This window comes from Aythya ferina (assembly GCF_964211825.1).
Source record: "Aythya ferina genome assembly, chromosome: 1".
NCBI classification, from domain to species: domain Eukaryota; kingdom Metazoa; phylum Chordata; class Aves; order Anseriformes; family Anatidae; genus Aythya; species Aythya ferina.
In genome coordinates, this window is record NC_140296.1 from 21,050,564 (window position 1) to 21,068,268 (window position 17,705).

General features: G+C 39.6%; 1 protein-coding gene across 7 annotated transcripts in view; it reads right to left on the reverse strand.

Annotated features, from left to right (window-relative positions):
* Window positions 1–17,705, reverse strand: part of ATP8A2 (ATPase phospholipid transporting 8A2) — a 311,180-nt gene that overhangs the window by 92,331 nt on the left and 201,144 nt on the right. For all 7 annotated transcript variants that reach the window (XM_084539155.1, XM_084539154.1, XM_084539151.1 and 4 more), the window contains 5 exons: window positions 12,033–12,107; window positions 9,239–9,361; window positions 8,078–8,156; window positions 4,615–4,676; window positions 4,230–4,286 (listed from right to left, as the gene is read on the reverse strand). In XM_084539155.1, coding sequence (XP_084395281.1) covers window positions 4,230–4,286; window positions 4,615–4,676; window positions 8,078–8,156; window positions 9,239–9,361; window positions 12,033–12,107 — 396 coding nt within the window. The remainder of the gene's footprint in view (window positions 1–4,229; window positions 4,287–4,614; window positions 4,677–8,077; window positions 8,157–9,238; window positions 9,362–12,032; window positions 12,108–17,705) is intronic.

A 17,705-nucleotide genomic window follows, 5' to 3' on the forward strand; every position in this document is an offset into this window, starting at 1 on the left:
TCACCCACAGACACTTTTCTGTTCAGGTCTCTGTCAGCCTCACGCAGGCCTGTCTGCTGCGCTTGGTCTCAGGCCAGTAGCACAGGTTGTTTAAACAGCATAAACCAGCTCTCCTCTTTAATCTCTGCCTCGCGACAGGGCAGGCAGATAGTCTTCTCAGCCAATCTGTCTTACTCCCAGCTCCAAAAACTCACCAGATTTTCCTTAGTGCTCTGATTTCTCTCATCTAGCTCCTGGTTCCCACTGCACACATGCCAGGTTCAACACATACATCAAGGTAGAATTTTTCAAAAGGCACAGGTTAAAGTTCATCCTGACAAATCCCTCGTGTCAGATCCCCTGTGTGCACACAGGTCACGTGCACCACTCGCATACCTTTCCCTGAAGAAGATTCAGTGTTGTGTGATACACCGCCACTTAAATGATCAACATCTACTTATCACCTTTGCTTTTCTGCCTTAAAAGTGCTTTAGGTGATTTACAGATATGCAATGCAGTTTACACCTTTACTGGCTCTTTAATCTGCAGACTAAGAGTAAATAAAAGTGGTATCAAAGTGACCAAGAACACGTCCAGTACATGTTTCATTTCAGTTCCATTAAGGAACGTCATTTCTTCTACATACCCAAACTGTTTTGCCGTTCAAGATGATTTAAGCTGTTTTACTTTTACATTGCAGTGGATGGAATCAGTAATTTTGGTTGTAACAAGCAACTGAGCTCACTATTGGCTCCAGCTTTTTTTGGATACCAACAACTCCCGCGGCTGATGACTTTGGCTCTAACTCAGCGAAGTACCTGCATAAATCTTAATTACTAAACACACGCGGATTTAGGAACACGGCAATGAATTCATGCACTGGTGGCTGCGGTGGACACACGGTCCGTTTGTTTAGCTCTCAGCTTTATGCTTTCTATTTGATGATTTCATTTGCCTTTTTTTTAAAACAGCAAGCCTGACAATCCAAGTGTCTAATATTGCATTTGTGAGACAAACACCGATTTCTAGAGGGAGGAGAAGAAATCGCTCCTTCCCTGGGAGCATCCTCAGAAAGGTGAGTCCTTCCTGAGCACAAGCAGCGCAAACAAACAAGCGGGGAGAGCCTGCAGCACCAGTGCAGACTGGCGGATAGCTGGAAGCAACTGGAGACTGGCTTACAGTGGAGGCATTCATCCGGCAGAAGTTAAGAGGCGATGGAAAGAACGCTCTTCGAGGTGCTCTCGGAAAGCCGAAATGTTGTTCAACCCTGAAAGCTGCTGGACTAATGAGCAGGGCATGGGATAGGCCCCTTCCTGGAGAGACACTATGGGCAGGAAGATTACTTTTCCAACTTTCTCTGTTTGCTCTTTTTCATCGAGGAGATCTGACCGGTAACTGCTTAAGGAAAAGTTATTCTGATCCAATTTCAAGGTGAATGAAACTAACACTAGGAGGTTTTTTTATTGCTGTTATTTTTTAAATTTGAAGGAAGCGAGGGGGATTTCACCTACTTGATGTGTTTGCTCTTCTGAAAACAAGGACATTTCACATCACTATGAATCACTGGCCAGAATAAAGGCCTCCACAGTGCGAAACTGTGGTGCTCAGCTCCTCATAGAGCAGCACTGCAAGGCTGCTGCAAGAGCTCACCTTAAAGAAGAGCCAGCCCCATGATGTGGCCCAAGAACAGCACCAGCACTGCTCTCCCAAAAGGACCTTTCCCTCAGCCATGGTCTTCCTTTCGAACTAGTGGGCAGAAGGCCCAGGATAGCTTGGGCTGATGCTTCCACACTGCTAACTCCTACAAGCTTTACGATTAAAAACAGTAAAGAAAAGCAAGCAGGGAAACCACTGTAAGACGTACTCCCACTTTGTAGTATTGTATTTCTGCTAGTGAATTGACATCTTCATTTTTAGTCTCACTTCTCTCCAGTCTGTTGGTAGGAAAGTTCTTGAGTTTTGCAGCTCTTTGTTTTGTCCTTTCCAGCTTAGCAAAGTCTTTGCTCATTTATTTTTCATCATCTTCTCATGGTAATCTCAATCATCCCTTGCCATGTATCTCCCTTCCCACATCTCAGGCTTGTAACTTGGTGGAATTAATTCTCCACCTTTAAAAGACCTTCTGCTTTCAGCAGAGCCCTCTTTGTCCTGTTTGAAATCATGTCTTAAACACTAACCCCACACACCAAGCTTTGCCCTGTTGGTTCTCCACTGATCTGTCATACATTTCTTAAGAAGTAGCAGGCAAAGCAGAAGCTGGTTTGTCAGACGTATTAAATGGCATTCAGAAAAAGAAATCAAGTGCTCATGCATAAGAAATTAGACACACTGTGTATCTATCTTGTGCATCCATTTTATCTGAAGCAGCTTCAGTAGCATGGTAAAGTATTTAAGAAAGCTGTATTTTGGCACAAGCCTACTGCAGTATTGTAGATAGGCAACACATAACACAAAGCTGCTCCACACAGCTCTACAGTGCAGATTTTGTTATGCAAGTGACTACTTCTATCAAAGCCTTTCTTTCCACACTACCTACTGGATCTACCAGACTCCCAACTACTCTGAATCTGTGTTATTTATTTAAAGCTTTCAGCTGAGCCCATCATGTTCTCCCAAGTGGCAGCGTCCCTCGTGTTCCCTCAAACAAATTGGATGTAACCAATCCAGTTGATGATGGAAGAGAGGCTTAACTCAATGTTGTACATTTAATACTCTTCAAGTAATCTCAAGATTCTTTGTGTGTTGATTCACTCACAGCTGAAATAATAATTGCACGACATCAGATTCCAAGATGATGAGAGCCCCTCGGTCCGAGCAATGAGACAGGAATTACAAGTATATGTAGAAAAAGTTGATTCTGAACACAAACACTTTTCTGTGAAGAACAATAATTTCCTGTACAAATGCCAGTACTAAAGTACGTTGAGCTCTACTAAACATTATGGTGTCTTTTAAAATAAAGGTATGAAAGAGGGGATCATGATTATCCCTAGGTGATTGAAAAGACACCGCTTACTCAGGGAAGGGGAGAGAGGAGGAAGCATCAAATAATTCGTAATACAACAGGATCTAAACAGGCTCACAGGCCTCCACTGCAGATTTTAATATGTCCTCTTCTAGTGCATGGGGAATTAATTTATTTCTAAGTCCTTTTGCATTTTAAAAAATTAGTACACAACACAGAACTTGCACTTAATCAACAACAAAAAAGAATGGATTTTATTTTCAGATGACAGAATGAGGCAGAAAACATTAGCATTTCCCTAATAATTAAATAATCCATGCAGATAGCATTTCATAACATTCAGAGCAGACATCAGCTCATTAATCTTAACAATTCCTCTGTGAGGAATGAAAGGAAACATTTTATAGCTAATAGGGGAAATGAGGTTATGAGATTTAGCCAAGCCCCTCCAGGAAACTGACAGAATAAGAATATGGGGCTCTTCAAAACACCCTGGTCTTGAGGCAGGATGTCTTAGTATGTCACACAAACTAGATTCACATAAAGTACCACATGAAGCTGTGGAGACAAAAGGACTCCACCAAAATCAAAAAGATTCGTGTTTTCAAGGGACTGGGGGAAGGAAGGGGTGAAAAGCGTTGAAGTGTCATCAACATAGGAGCCCTCCCTGCCCTGCATATTCTTTGGAGGTCAGTGCCCTGGCAGATTCTGACACCTACCAGTAACAGAGCACTCTCTTACTGCAAGTAAATGACTCACATCTAGGAATCAACAAAAAGGGTTTGACAAACACGCCTTATTTCTTACTGAAAGTTTGCAAACAAAAAATCTCAGCCAATGTGAAGTCACTAGTGCTTTCTACTAGCTTCAAAGACCTTTACAAAGCCCATTTGTTTATCCTTGGGCAGACAACTTTTATTCACTGTTGCATTAACTTTTAAAGAAGCTACAGAGTAAAGAGATGTTGTTCTTAAACTGTTTTCTTAACCAGTTACAGTAGTATGTTAATTTGTAGAAAATATTCTAAATTTTCAATATTTAGAGACGTCTGCAAAATGCTTTTAGCCTTCTCCTCTTCCCACTTCTGACAGACTGACTGTTTTATCATGTCATTAGAATGTGTTCACTCTCCTCTCCTCTCGTTAGGGAACTTACTTTATCCTTAAATCAAAGAACCAATTTAAACACTGCAGCCTGAAATCATTTTTAGTACTTCTTTTCCGTATTAATACTACTCAGGGAGAAAGGTACACTAATAAAATAAGAGATACTGAACAGCACTTACTCTTGTCCATGCAGTTGTTTCCAAACCTGCTTTCAGACAAACAGTGACTACAACATACTGCAAGGGAAAAAGAAAAAAAAAGTGCAGTATTAGCACTCTCAAATTCATAGGTGTTCACAGCCCAATCTCCCCTTCACACCTGAAAAAGGAACTAGCATTTAGTAGCACCACCCCACCTCTCAGGGACTTGGCAGACTGGGGCAGAGCAGAAGATACTGTCAGTAAACGTGAAAAAAAAAAAAAGTGAATAAGGGAGAAAATCATGGTCACAAAAAAGACCTCATTTTATTTTACAGTTTCTTCTGCTTTACATCATTTTTGATGATAAAAAAAAGAAAGTAAAGATATTCTACCATTCAAAAATGTCTTGAATAGATAAACTTACAGTGTAAACTATGTTCCCAACAAATAAATAGTCAATTCCCTGTCCATTTGTGAATACAGCATCTGAAAAAGAGAAGCAATTACATTTGTTAATAATTTTATCAACAGAATGGAAGACACATCAAGGAGATTTTCAGGACACTAGACAATAACTGGTCTTAACCTCACTTTTTGGACTGTCTAAAAGCACTTTTAGAAGCCGTGAGCTACTGGTAATGCAGCAGCTGTGCTAAACAAGACACGATGCTCAGACAGAGCATGTATACACAGTCCCAGTTGCCAGAAGCCATTAGCAGAAGGGGAAATGTAATTTGTCTGCAGGAGCTGAGGTACATCAGCATCACTTTTTCGGTGGCTATCTATTCTGTACTGCTCACTGACAGCTCGAACAAATTCCATTATTTGCTGTGGCTGTGAAGAAAGCCTAAGATCTCTGGTGGAAGAAAGTTGCATTAAGAGAAAGATGCAAATGACTGATCTCCAAAGAACACATATAACTTCTAAACTGTCTTACTGGAGGTTAATTCAGTAACTGAACAGCATTTAGTCCTCCACACAAGCTTTCTCTTAGTCAAGTGTGCAGAAGGGTAAGTACACGTTAATCTATCATTTGGAAGTGCCAACCTTGGCAATGCTTCAAATGTCTGTTTAGTCTTTCTTAGCCCATGCTGAATGAAACCGGAACGCCACGAAAGCACACTCGACAGCCAGGCTGATGCCAGATGAACTCATACTCACAGGAACTTTCAAGCATTACTCAAGCATGATAAGTACCGGTATTTTCACAGGTTTTAAGACAACTGCTAAAGAAATACACAAACAGCAGGGATGAAAAAGGCTTAAGATAAACCCCTTGGACCTGTTCCTAAACACATACTGCCTATTACAGTGCTTCTACTATGAGGGCACCACTTTGCTAGGTTTATTTGCAAAACTGGATCTGACATTGTAAAACCAGGGTCATCTACTTTGTTAACAGCGTTCCTGTAAAGCAGGTCTCCAGGATCAGCAAATTTTGATGTCTACAGAGAAGAGTCCCTGCTAGCCTGACCTCTGTGGCAAAGACTCTGCCCAGCATACTGGTAACAACTTCAGCCAATGCAGCTGCCCAAGCCATTTGTTATGGCTTGCTTCTACAATCGCTGTATGTGCTTTTCTCTGAAGAACTGACAGATTCTTAATATTTTCCAGAAGTTGGTTGTTCTATATCCCTGATTTTATTCTTATTTTCATATAATCCTAGAATGGTTTGGTTGGAAGGGACCTTAAAGCCCACCTAGTTCCAATCCCTGCCATGGGCAGGGACACCTCCCACCAGAGCTACTAAGCTACTAAGAAACAGCACCAGATCTACTAATCAGTAACAGTAGAACAGGATTTAAACCCTGAGCCAGCTTGCCTAGCAATAGTTTGATCTGTGGCTACTGGCATCTCTACCAGCCCAACTTTTCTCCTGGTACTCAGGAGAAAAGTACTGGCCTCAGTACTCCTGGCCTCAGTCACCTACCACATCAATCACAAATACACAAAGATTTAGCAGTCTCTTTCAGCCTACTGTCAAAGAAAAAGGTAAAGAGCACTAAAGAATGGAACCTTCCTTGCTGATGCCAAAAGTCTCAGTTTATTGAGAAAGGCATGCCTAAATACAGGATGTATTGGAAAGCTCTAGAATAGACTCATCTAATGACTCTGCCAATATATTGTTCTAGTACAACACCACAATGCACTTTTAAGTAATCAAATAACTTTCGGTGCAAGTCCCATTCTTTTTAAGGTTATGTTTTAATACAATAATGTAATTCTTTTTTTTTTTTTTTCAGGGCTTTCCATAACCTTCCACTTCGGGAGGCTAAGCAGTTCTGAAAGGATTGATATTTGCTAATGAGAACAGCAGGATGTCCAGTGAACAGTCATTTCTAAAGCTATACAAGTGCCCATTCATTGCATATATGCACTTCACATTCTGAGGAACTCAAGAGGTTAAAAAACATCCCAGTGTGAATAGCTGAGTTTTGTCTGCGGCACCGAAATCTCTTTTTCACTTAGAAATACAAAGAAACTTGAAAATTAAATGCTCATTTCTCTTTGGAAAGCAAGCTAAGCAACCTATTGAAATGATCTCAAAGAAAGTTACCATTTGGGCAGGTGAGTTTTCCAGTCTTACCATTGCAGTCATTTAAATTGTGTAATCTATTTGGGAATGGAACAGTCAAAAAAAAAAAAAAAAATTATGGAAGACTGAAGCAAAAACTGCAGCCTAACTGCTACAGACATCGGTCTACAATAGCTGACTTTGGATTGAAAAAGCAGCTATTCAGGACTAACATTTCCCATAAACATAGTGAAATAGTACAACTCCCTCCCCTCCGAAACAAAACAAAGACCAGTGAACCGAAAGCAACCTCTCTCCCCCAAAACTGAAACAGAGCTCCCAGCCCACATACAGAGGAGACAGGGAGATCCCCTTCTTGTATGTCTATCTCACAGCGCATGAAACTGTCACTAAGGCTATGACACAAGTTTTACTCAGCCAGGTAACGAGAAATACGAGCCTGCCTCCTCCTTATCTTTACCATCATGCCTCTCTCCTGTGAGCAATCATCTGCCCTCCCTTTTCCTTTTCTTCTCCCTCCTCTGAAATTAAACCATCCTCAAGCTGAGGTTCTTGAAATCAGTGTTTACCAACAAAGCTTGTTTTGAAAAACTCGTGGTTTTAGATAAATACTACTCACTTCCCCTAAATTCCTCATCTTATCTATTCCCATTTCTTAATAGAGTAAAACAACAGGTTTCCCATGTTTTTTTCCTGCCCAGACAATTATGCTGTAAAGCTAGGTAAGAACCATTGGAGGTTTACCGGTCCCCAAGATACCATGCAGTTGCACACCTTCCATAAAAACAAGACTTAGTAAACTTAGTTTGTACAAGAAAAAAAATAAAATTGTTTTCCTAGTATCTGACTCATGATCTAGTCTTCTTCCATTCCAGTCGATCCACTTCTTCCACTGACTTCAGCAGAAGTGAAATCTCTATTTTATTCTATATTTTACAGTGCTGCATTATGGAATGGGAAAGATCCAACAAGATTTAAATCTAATGGTTGTAATACAGCTGCCGTTAGAAGATTAAAGAAGATTAAACAGTAAAAAGTTGAGAACTAAACTACACTACTGAAAAAAAAATCAGATGTTGTATAGGACTCTTTTCAGAATTTAAGTAAGACTTTCACAAAGCAGTAGTTTAATTTTTCAAGCATTAAAGTTATTATATGAACAACAATTATGTTAAATATGAATCAACTCTGAAAGCCACAAGATAACCAGCCAAGAACAGCAGCTATAGTCTATTGAACTGTCTATCAGCATTATTTTCTTGGAACTTGTCACGACCTCCAAATCTGCAAACACACTGGCTCTGTAAGACCGAACATCAGTTACTGACGTAAGAAATAATGAAGCAGTTACCATGCTCCAGCACTTTCATTGGAAACCAGAAGAGAATGATGGAATGGACCAGGGCATTGATGCAGTGACCCCAGAAAACCTGAGGGAAAACAAACCAAGTCGTCAGTGAAGTCCAAAACTCTTGACCTCTCTCTAACTCCCAACAAACGCTTCATTGTGTAGTTTAGAGTCAGACGATGTTTTTCCTGAAGTGAAATACCTAAACTTTGGTAGGATTCATTTCCTCCTACAATTTCTGCTCTGTCACAAGAAAACACTAGTCCACTTGGACGGTCTTATTCTAACAAGTTAAAATATAACAGGCGAGCAGACTTGCAATTTAAGATCTTTATCAAAATACAGCAAACAGATGGAGCCACCTTTTTTTAATTACCTCAAAGAAAGATTTTAAAAGACTAATTCAGTACCATGAAATGTTCTATTTTCTTTTAATGGGCAAATACTTTCTACGCTTTGCGGTTTTTAAGCTTACAGATAACGCAGTTCTGCACAAACTAGAGCTTTACCTACTCTACAATTTCTTCCTCCCTCCTCTCTAATCAAAGGAATCTTACAGCTCCCCTGACTCAGAAGTACATGTAAACGTTCCTGCTATGGAGTAGACTCAAAATTCAAACTGCTAGCATTTTCTACCATACAAAATAGAAAAATTAAGCAAAATGTGTTTTTCAAGCCTGAAAATCAAAATAAATGATTTTTTTTTTTTTTAATTTTCCAAAAGAGCTGTAAGAGTAGAGAAGAAAAGAATAATAATGAAAAGGCTCTATAATATTGAACATTTTGATAACAACCTCTACATTAAATAAATCTGGGTGAGGTTACCCAGTTTCTATGAAAACGGTAAGATCACCACTTTTTAGTAGTTGTGAATTAGAAAGTCATATTCAGATACAAATGTTACTTGGAATCAAAGTTGATGGATATACCAGGACCAGTTTTTCTGTTGAAGCCAAACCTGAAAATCCTCATTTAAAAACAAGGATTTTTTTTTTTTATTTTAAAACAAAATATAATCCCTTGGAAAACAACAGTCTTGATCTCAGTGGCAGTACCCTAGTATAAAGCAGAAGTAACAGTGTGGAATAAGTTCTTTTGTGATGAAGGAGACCTAGAAAATAAAAATGTTCATGTTATTCTTAAAGAAACAGACTCCCCCCTTACCCTTGTGTTGAACCCATCTGCATTTTGAGTGGTTTTGTATAGCTGTGGAAATCTAAGCATGCTATCTTGAGTACAGGATCGCTCAAAAATTCCCAGAGTGAAGGGTGGCAATGCTGTGAAAATCTGCAAAGCAAGCAAATGCTAATTAAAAGTAGCTATTGGTTTTATAGATTTCTGATATTTCAGAATCTAGATAACAGCAAAATTCCCAGACACTTCAGCATTACCAACCCGTTTGTTATTTGACATAATTTTCAAATGTCCAAACAAACCCAAACATGAATTTCAGCAATTCATAACTCTCAGATACTGACTTACAAAGAAAAGAAGCATAAAATAAAATTCATACGATTAACCAATTAACTTAAACACAAGAAGTTAGCCATCAGTAATTTCTGATGTACCAGCTTAAATAGTGAGGGTAAAACACATCACAGTGCAAAGACGTAATTATTTGAAAAAGCCTTGCAGGAATGGGTTCGCATATTTATGGCTACAATTGCAGCTAAACAAAAGCTAAGTTTATAAACAAAGCAAATGTGGAAATCACATTAAAAATACACTGGAAAACAATGGCCATTCTCTATTGCAGTACTTTAGGAATTCTCCAGTCAGGCAGGAACTGATAGGATAAAATTAACCACACTGCGTGTCTGTGCTACGAGTAGATGCTTGGATGATCAAGACTCAGACACTTTCCAAGAGAAGCAATAGGGCTCTCTTCCAGAAGCACAGCAAATTAGCCTCTGCTGAGTCCCACATGTCTCTTCTTACAGTGTTTCCAAGGTCTGAGGCAGCTCATTCAAAGCCACCTCGGGTATCTCTGTTTCTTGCAGTCTGCAGTGCAGACAGTGGAAATACCACCAGTGTGAACGTCTGAATGCTCAGCTTCAGGCATTGCCTTTTACATTAACAGTTTATACCTGAAAAAACATTTCTAATCCTACATGCAGATATGTAACAGTTTGAGAAGTGTTCAGTTTCTAGCATGCACTTCACGTTTGTGAAGCTGTTTCCTACCAGCAATGTGTTGGCAGTTGGAGAGCCAGCCACCAGTGAGAATCAGTCGTTACATCCCTAGATCCAACTTCTTTGCTCAGAAAGTGATAAACCAGACGGTCAAACTGCCAACAGGCTTGGAAGAGATGGTGGGGGAGAACTAAAACTAAGACCATTCGCCCAATATATTCCAAAACATGACTTGTTCTTACATTGCTTTAAGATATTTCCCCAGGTTTCTTACATTTCCTGGGACAACTCCCATTTAATGTAAACCAGTCTTCTAGATGAGTTTTTTTTTGTTTGTTTTTGGTTTTAAATTAAGGTAAACCTCCAGTATGAACAAGTACAAATGCTGGAATCGCAACGCTATTAAGTTTTCCTACACTCTGCATTTTAATAAGCCTACTCATGAAATGGAGGGTCAGTCAACATGGAAGGGAATAGAAGATTTAAACCTCACCTAAAAACCTAACTCCTCCAAGTTACAGAAGCCCCTAATACCTTAACCAGTACTTGATTCTTTATGATTCTATGGAACCAGTTCTAATTTTAGAAAATACCAACCTTATAAAATAAGGGTTAATTTCTACTCCACTGATTCTCTAAGAGGAGTCTCATCCTTGAGTTTTATATGCAGGGTAGGTAGATCCATCAAATCAGGTTTAAAGATAATAGATGCAAATTACTAAATATGAATGACAGACTGTAACAGTCAGGAAATGAGGGTGAAGAGGGAGTGGAAAATCCTTGAATTAATATCTTCCAGGAAGAATATGAAATCATAAGGCATATGAGGGTTTGTGCCATCATTTTTCAGATTAGAGCAATGTGACAGAAGTGCTTCCATTAATACTACTCAGTGATGGAGATAATTTGGTGGCTTTTTCTATATTTCCATATATTTGGAATGAGTCTGATTAAAGAAAAAAATTTAATTTCCTCCCTCCAAAGAGAAATGCAAAGGATTTTTCAACACTGACAAAATGTCATAATGGCTTATAAAACCAGACACCAGGCCAGCCATCAGTAACGTTACAAATATAACATGCCAGTGAAAAGACCAGCACAAGTCTAAGGTATGCAATTAAACTTGGCCCTAGAGCTCCTCCAGGTTTTAATCAATGTTATTGATTATAGGGATAAAACTGCATGGTACAGTGTGGGACCCTGCAAAGCACATCTAAAATTTGAAAGCTCTCCTGGACTGCCATATCCTGCACTTGGTTCAGGTGAAGAACACAGCTTTGCTTCTTCCAGTTCTGTCTCTAACTCAACACAGAGTCAACCCAAAGCATCTGCATGATGCTTCCCTGAGAATCTACTTGTCACAGGGTCTGAGAAGATGATTTCAGTATTTACTGACTATATAGGAGTAAATATTTAATATGTTGTTGCAGGGACCAGAATCACTGGGACAGTAAGGTACTACAAAAAGATAAGAAAATAAAACCCTCAAAGATTAAGACTTGATATCTATTTTGAACATGAGCAGTCAGTAAAATAGCTCAGTACAAGAGACCAAAGATGCTTTCAAAGAGAAAAGTAAATTTCATCCAAAAGGTGCAGAATGTTATGGAAGTTATATTACACCAAGCACGTATATATTCAAGGCATTTTTCAAAATTTTCAAAAATGTGATTAAAAACACCATCCAAGATTATTTTTTTTTCCTATGGCTTTTACAAATTAACTCATCTTTCCTGACACACATTCAGATAGTTACCTAGGAGAAAAGGGACACAACACACATACAGGTCTTGAGTAGTATCAAGTCAAAGCACGTAGCACTTACCACGTTATACAGACCAATGCACCATCGCTCAAATAAGATCTGCCCAGAAAATCCATTAACGAAAGCAAACCAAAGCTGAAACAAAGAAAGACAAGTTACAAGAAGCTTTAGATTACTACTGCAGTAAATGTTTCCATTTACAGTAGGCGAGGAAGATGTGGAACACAGACCACCATCTGGAGACAGCTGCTTGTCATGCTCTAAAAATAATCATCAGCAGTGCCAGAGAGTTATTCTCTTCTTAAGTTTTACATGTTAAATACTGCCAGAGTACTGCTTATTTAAAATAAAATACTCACGTGTTGGAGCAACTCGATGTATTTGAATAATTACTAAAAAAAAGTCCCCAAATTATTTTAAGTCTTATTGCTGGCGAATTAAAACGCTTGAAGCAGAGCTAACCATGTGTCCATCACAGCCAAATACCAGAATTTTCATGCTAACTGTTCTGATGGACGCTGTGTTCAGCTTACGTCCTGTTTTATTTACAGTCCCAGAATTAGAGATACTGATTTATCATTTATGTTAGTTATTTTTATAATATTCTTGTCTAAATGATGTAGCCATTATTTGACAAACATTGATTTAAGAGTTAATGGAAGATGTTGCCTGAAGATGCTTGGGGAGTCTCCATCCCTTCCCCAGTGTACAAAACCCAACTGGACAAGCCCTGAGCAACCTGGTTTGAATTCAGCATTGACCTCTTCAGACAAGAGGTTGGACAGGTTGGCCACTGAGCTCCCTTCCAACTGAGATGACCGTACTGCAGCAATCCTTAACTGCTGTAAGAAGCACTGAGTAAGTAAATTCCCTTTCCAGAATTTCATTGGACCTACTTCCTTCACCCTACTTCTTTTATTTTGTTTAAACAGCTTTTTGAACTAAGAACTGCTTTACTACGTGGAACAAAGTTTCCTTCTCAGTCAGTGGGCACTGAAAGAGGCTTAGGAAAGAATAAGGGCAAGAATTATTTTCTTCCAGTGCATCTGAATCACTGCACTTAATATCTGCCAAAGGAGTACTGTGAATGTTTGTGACTACAGTCTCTTTCGAAGTCCGCTTCTACATCTGGGTGCCATGGTGCACTAAGACACTTAGTTTAAAACTGTAATTCAACACTGCGTGGGGGAACATCTCCTCTTCCCCACTTTTAACATATTTTGTCTTACATGTACTTGGCAATTTGAGATAGCATTGGACACAGTAAGTACTGTTAAGAGTCAAATGATGCCCATGGCTATGCCCTTTTTCACTGCAGGAGAGTCCATGGATGGATCTTTCCTGACACCCTACTGTCAGTCGTGTACAGCAGCACTCCCATGCCAACATCATTTGTTCTCTGGCCCGTATGTAATTTGCAAAATATTAGTGTCTGCCACAGCAAAATACCTCAGGCAGCAATTAGTTAACTGCACAGCAGTTGGTCTTTTCTTTGCTCTCACCCAAAGTGGATAAAAAATAACTTGGAAAGAGGTTGAGAGAAGATAAGACAACTGCATCAAGTCCTGCAACTGTTTTCATGGATATGGTATGTAAGCAGACTGGGACTCTTCAGCATGGGACAGAGAAAACCTAGGGGAAGACTAAAATATTTACAAGATTGACAAGGATAATGAATAACTATTCAAACAGGCACTGCAGCAAGAAGTTACATTAGCAGGTTACATAAAAAAAAGAAAAGCTGAAATGTTTTCACACAACACGTGGTTGATAGATGGAATTGCCTGCTGGGCGATGCTGTGGTGGGTTTTTTGTTGTTGTTTTGTTTTTTTAAAGCATGGAAGAAAAGCTAGAGAACAGATGAGTGTGTCAGGAAACTACCACTGCTCACAGTGGATCAGCCACCAGGTTAGTCAAATCTTTGTTCTGACCCTCTTCAGCATTTCTTATATATTTATTATATCAACATTTTCATTTAAAATTAATCACTCTAATGCACTACCACTCTTCAGTGAAAGCCAATAGCGACTCATCTCAGCTTATTTGCTCTTATTGATGTGTCTTGCACCGCAGGCCAGACTTAACTCCTACAATTCTACCCTCTCCCCCCAATTTTCAGCTGTTCTTTCTAGCAGGGAGTTCCTACCTCGTTCTGAAGTTTGAACTTTTCTGTACCTGCTGCCCTTCTTGCAGCCTGTAGTTTGCAAGTGCCCCTGTGACCCTTAAGGGCCGGCAGGCCCATTCCATTTCCAGTTAGTTGAAATGCATCAACCTTGTATAAACTACAAAAAATGTAGCCACTTCCTAAAAAACAAGTTCCTCTTTCATTCACGTTGTCAATCATGCATGACTTTAAATTAAATAAGGTTAAGCAGTCATGTCTCCAGTTCGGGCCAGAGAAAAGGGCAGAAGGAAGCCATATTCTATACCTGAACTCTTTTCCATCAGTTCTGCTTCCACCATCAGCACTCGCTGTGGTTGCAGTCTCCAAATCTCACCCTCCAGACCCCATTATCAGCCCCAAGTAGCGTGCTGCCCAGCCCCACTCAGACCTGGAGAGTTTCAACCAACTGCATACCTCAGCTCTTTAAATGAAAGCTATGAAAGATCTTGGGCACAAAGTGATGACATTAAGGTCCCGAAAAGAAACCACAATTCATTTGGGGCACTACAGTAAGGAACTTAAGGGCAGCTTCTCCTGGGAAGAAACCGAGCTTCAAAGAAGCACACTCCTAAATATTTAGCAATTATGATCTAGGCATTTATCATCTCCAGGCTTCTTGCACTTAATTGCAACTCGAAGTGCACCAATCCTAAAAAACAAGCAGCTCACAAATCAGAAGCCTGCCTGCCCAGCTGGCAGCCTGTGCTGTGCTCAGTTTTCTAGACCCCACTGCGCAAAACAAAACTTCAAAGGTCTGGTGGCAAATGTCGAGGCCTTTTATGATACTGGCTCATGCTACTTCAGAAACCTGCCTGAAGCCATAGCCTCCCCCAACGAGTCACCAGCAACAAATATTCTTGATTTTCCATCGAGAGGGTAAAACAAAGCAGTCAGATTTTCTGTAGCTGACCCATGGTTAGGAAAGAAGCCCCCAAACAGGCAAAGCTACTATCTTTGACTCACATTTCCCACAAAAGTATTAGCAGTAATGAAGTGAATACACAATGAAGAGTATGTGAATATGCACCCTTCTCAACAACCCCATTTTTTCTAATCAACAAAGTAGCTGCCCTACCAAACTGGGTGGTGCAGAATTCATTTAAGACCTTGCTAAAAGCCCCTTGAGATCAATTCAGTCACTACAGGAGAACAGTGAGATGGATGTGCCTGACTGCGGTAGGTATTTAAGCATCACAGTCTTTAGCATTTTGAAGTCTCTTCTGATCTTGAGGGAATCGTCTACAGAAACGCACTGCCCCTATTTCAAAGCAGCTATGATTTATGTGGCTACCAGCTAGCTTAAATGTTGCACTGATTCAAGATCTGAACTTGAACTAGTTTTCCTTTTGGCAGGATTCACACAGGTGGCAATCAGAAAGGAGCACACTCCAAATGCTCCCAGCAGACAGCCTGCACCGTGCTCTCAGCACCGGGCAATAGCTGTCGTGGTTACGTTGCACCAAAAATAACAGCGATGCTCATCTTTTCCAGAGATTCACATTATGAAATGCCAATCGACAGAACGAATGTCATGCGGTTCCTTAATATCTTACTGTCAAGAACAACAAGTTATATTCTCTGCATAAAATACACATTTATTTGGCATTTAACACAAGCCATAAACTGTCATGCACAGCTTCAGCAGCAGCTGTTTGTAAAGAGAGCATGGCATTCTTTAAGGTCAGCAAAGAAAAAAAAAAAACACCACTCCACCTCAATATTCCTGTTAACAAAATACACCAAATATATTTGAAGTTGCAAGAACCCATGCTTGACTCAGACTTGGTAAGCTGGTAGGAGGATTTGCCAAGTCTGCCTGGCTTGCCAAGCTCCAGGGGTTTGCAGGGCTCAACTCTCAGCTACAGCACTGCTATGAACAAATGGACCCAAAGTCATTAAACTGCTTTTCTGGCTGGAAAAAAAGAAACTTGTTCACTTGAACTATTACCTGACTGCCAAAAAGCTGGAAAAGCTTATTTGTAACTCAGCTACAAAATACATATTTTTCTCCCAAAGAACAACAGGTCCAATTTAAATGTAAAGAAATTCAGACCTAAAGCTGAAAGCTGGGCTGATATATTACTACACTTCATTATAGCTGATATTGCAAAGATCTGAAACCAGTAGGTATTGTACACAAAGAAAGTGGAACATGTTGCAAACTGAAAAACAGCCCACATTTCCTGCCTTGAAGTGTGCCTGCATTCTTTACGTATGAACCCCCACTGCCGCAGCACTCCGTGCCAGCTGTGATGTGGGCATTTTGCCACTAGAGAAGGAGAAAAAAAAAAAAAAAGAGTAGAAAAAAAATAAGTCAGACTGCTGCCTCCTTCCAGAGGTCAACAAAAGCCAACAGATGGTAATACTTGGTTAATATTGACTTGAGCTGCAGGCAAACTGAGGATCTCGAGGTAAAACAGTCTGCACTGCCATTATTTTGAGCCACAAAGGCCATCCACCTGCTCTGGAGTGTATTTTGAGAAAAAATCAAGTATTATTTTCAGAAAATATTCCCACTTGAGCAAGTTGGAAGGCAATTTTAATTGCATTATTGCTTCATGCATAATTACCGCAACATTAATGCTTGAAATAGTAGGAACTAATTTATTTAACTGCTCTAAGGCACTGGGATAGAAAATCATCTATTCTAAACGTGTATATTTATGATGTCTTGATAATAGGCAGCTTAACGAGTGCTAGGAATGTTTTCCCAATTCTGCTAAAGGGCACAGAAAGCTAATGTAGGCAGGGTATCAACAATTGCCACAGGCACCAATTATAGCCGGACTGGATGCCTTTACTATTCAGAAATGAGTTAGATTTTCAAAATATCCTCTCGTAGCACACACACACACATTTTTGCATGTTCTTACCAAATAGGCTCATTTACAGTTTGCCTAATAAAGAAGGTTTGTGCATCTCCTGTGCAGTTCATTAATAATGTATCCTGATTAAAAAGCTCTCATTACAGATGTCTCTCTCAACGCAAGGCTCTTATTCCTGCTCAAATGCACATGGCCTTAAAATAATCCCTTCATTAGAGAAGGTACAGCACCAATTTCATAATATAGGTAGAGAGCCTTATTAATAAGATTTGACAGAGTAGGCATGTCTGCCCGAGACTTGGTCTGCCAAGGAATATTTCCCCCCATTAACTGTATGTGGAAAAACAGCCCTATATTTTTCAACTGGAAAGCATTTTCTCTGGGCCTGTGCAGCCCAAACAAGTGCACCCTTACCTTGAAAATCATCTCCCATCTTCCCTGCCAATCTTAACAATTATTTTAAAAGTTGCATGCTGCTCATTAAAATGCTCTCATTAAAAAAGAAAAAACAACAAAACCAAAAAAAACCCTATGCATTTACTGAAAAGCTTGGTCAGATAAACTGATATCAAAGCAACCAATACAACAGAGATTTCCTGATTTTAAACACTAATTTATTAAATAAGCCTGAACAGCTGTTATTTCTCCTACTGCTGACTACGAATACCTTTTTTTTTTTTTTTTTTTTTAACTTTAGCATAATAAAGAGCACCGTTTTTTTTTCAGCTTGATCTTTCCCCGCTT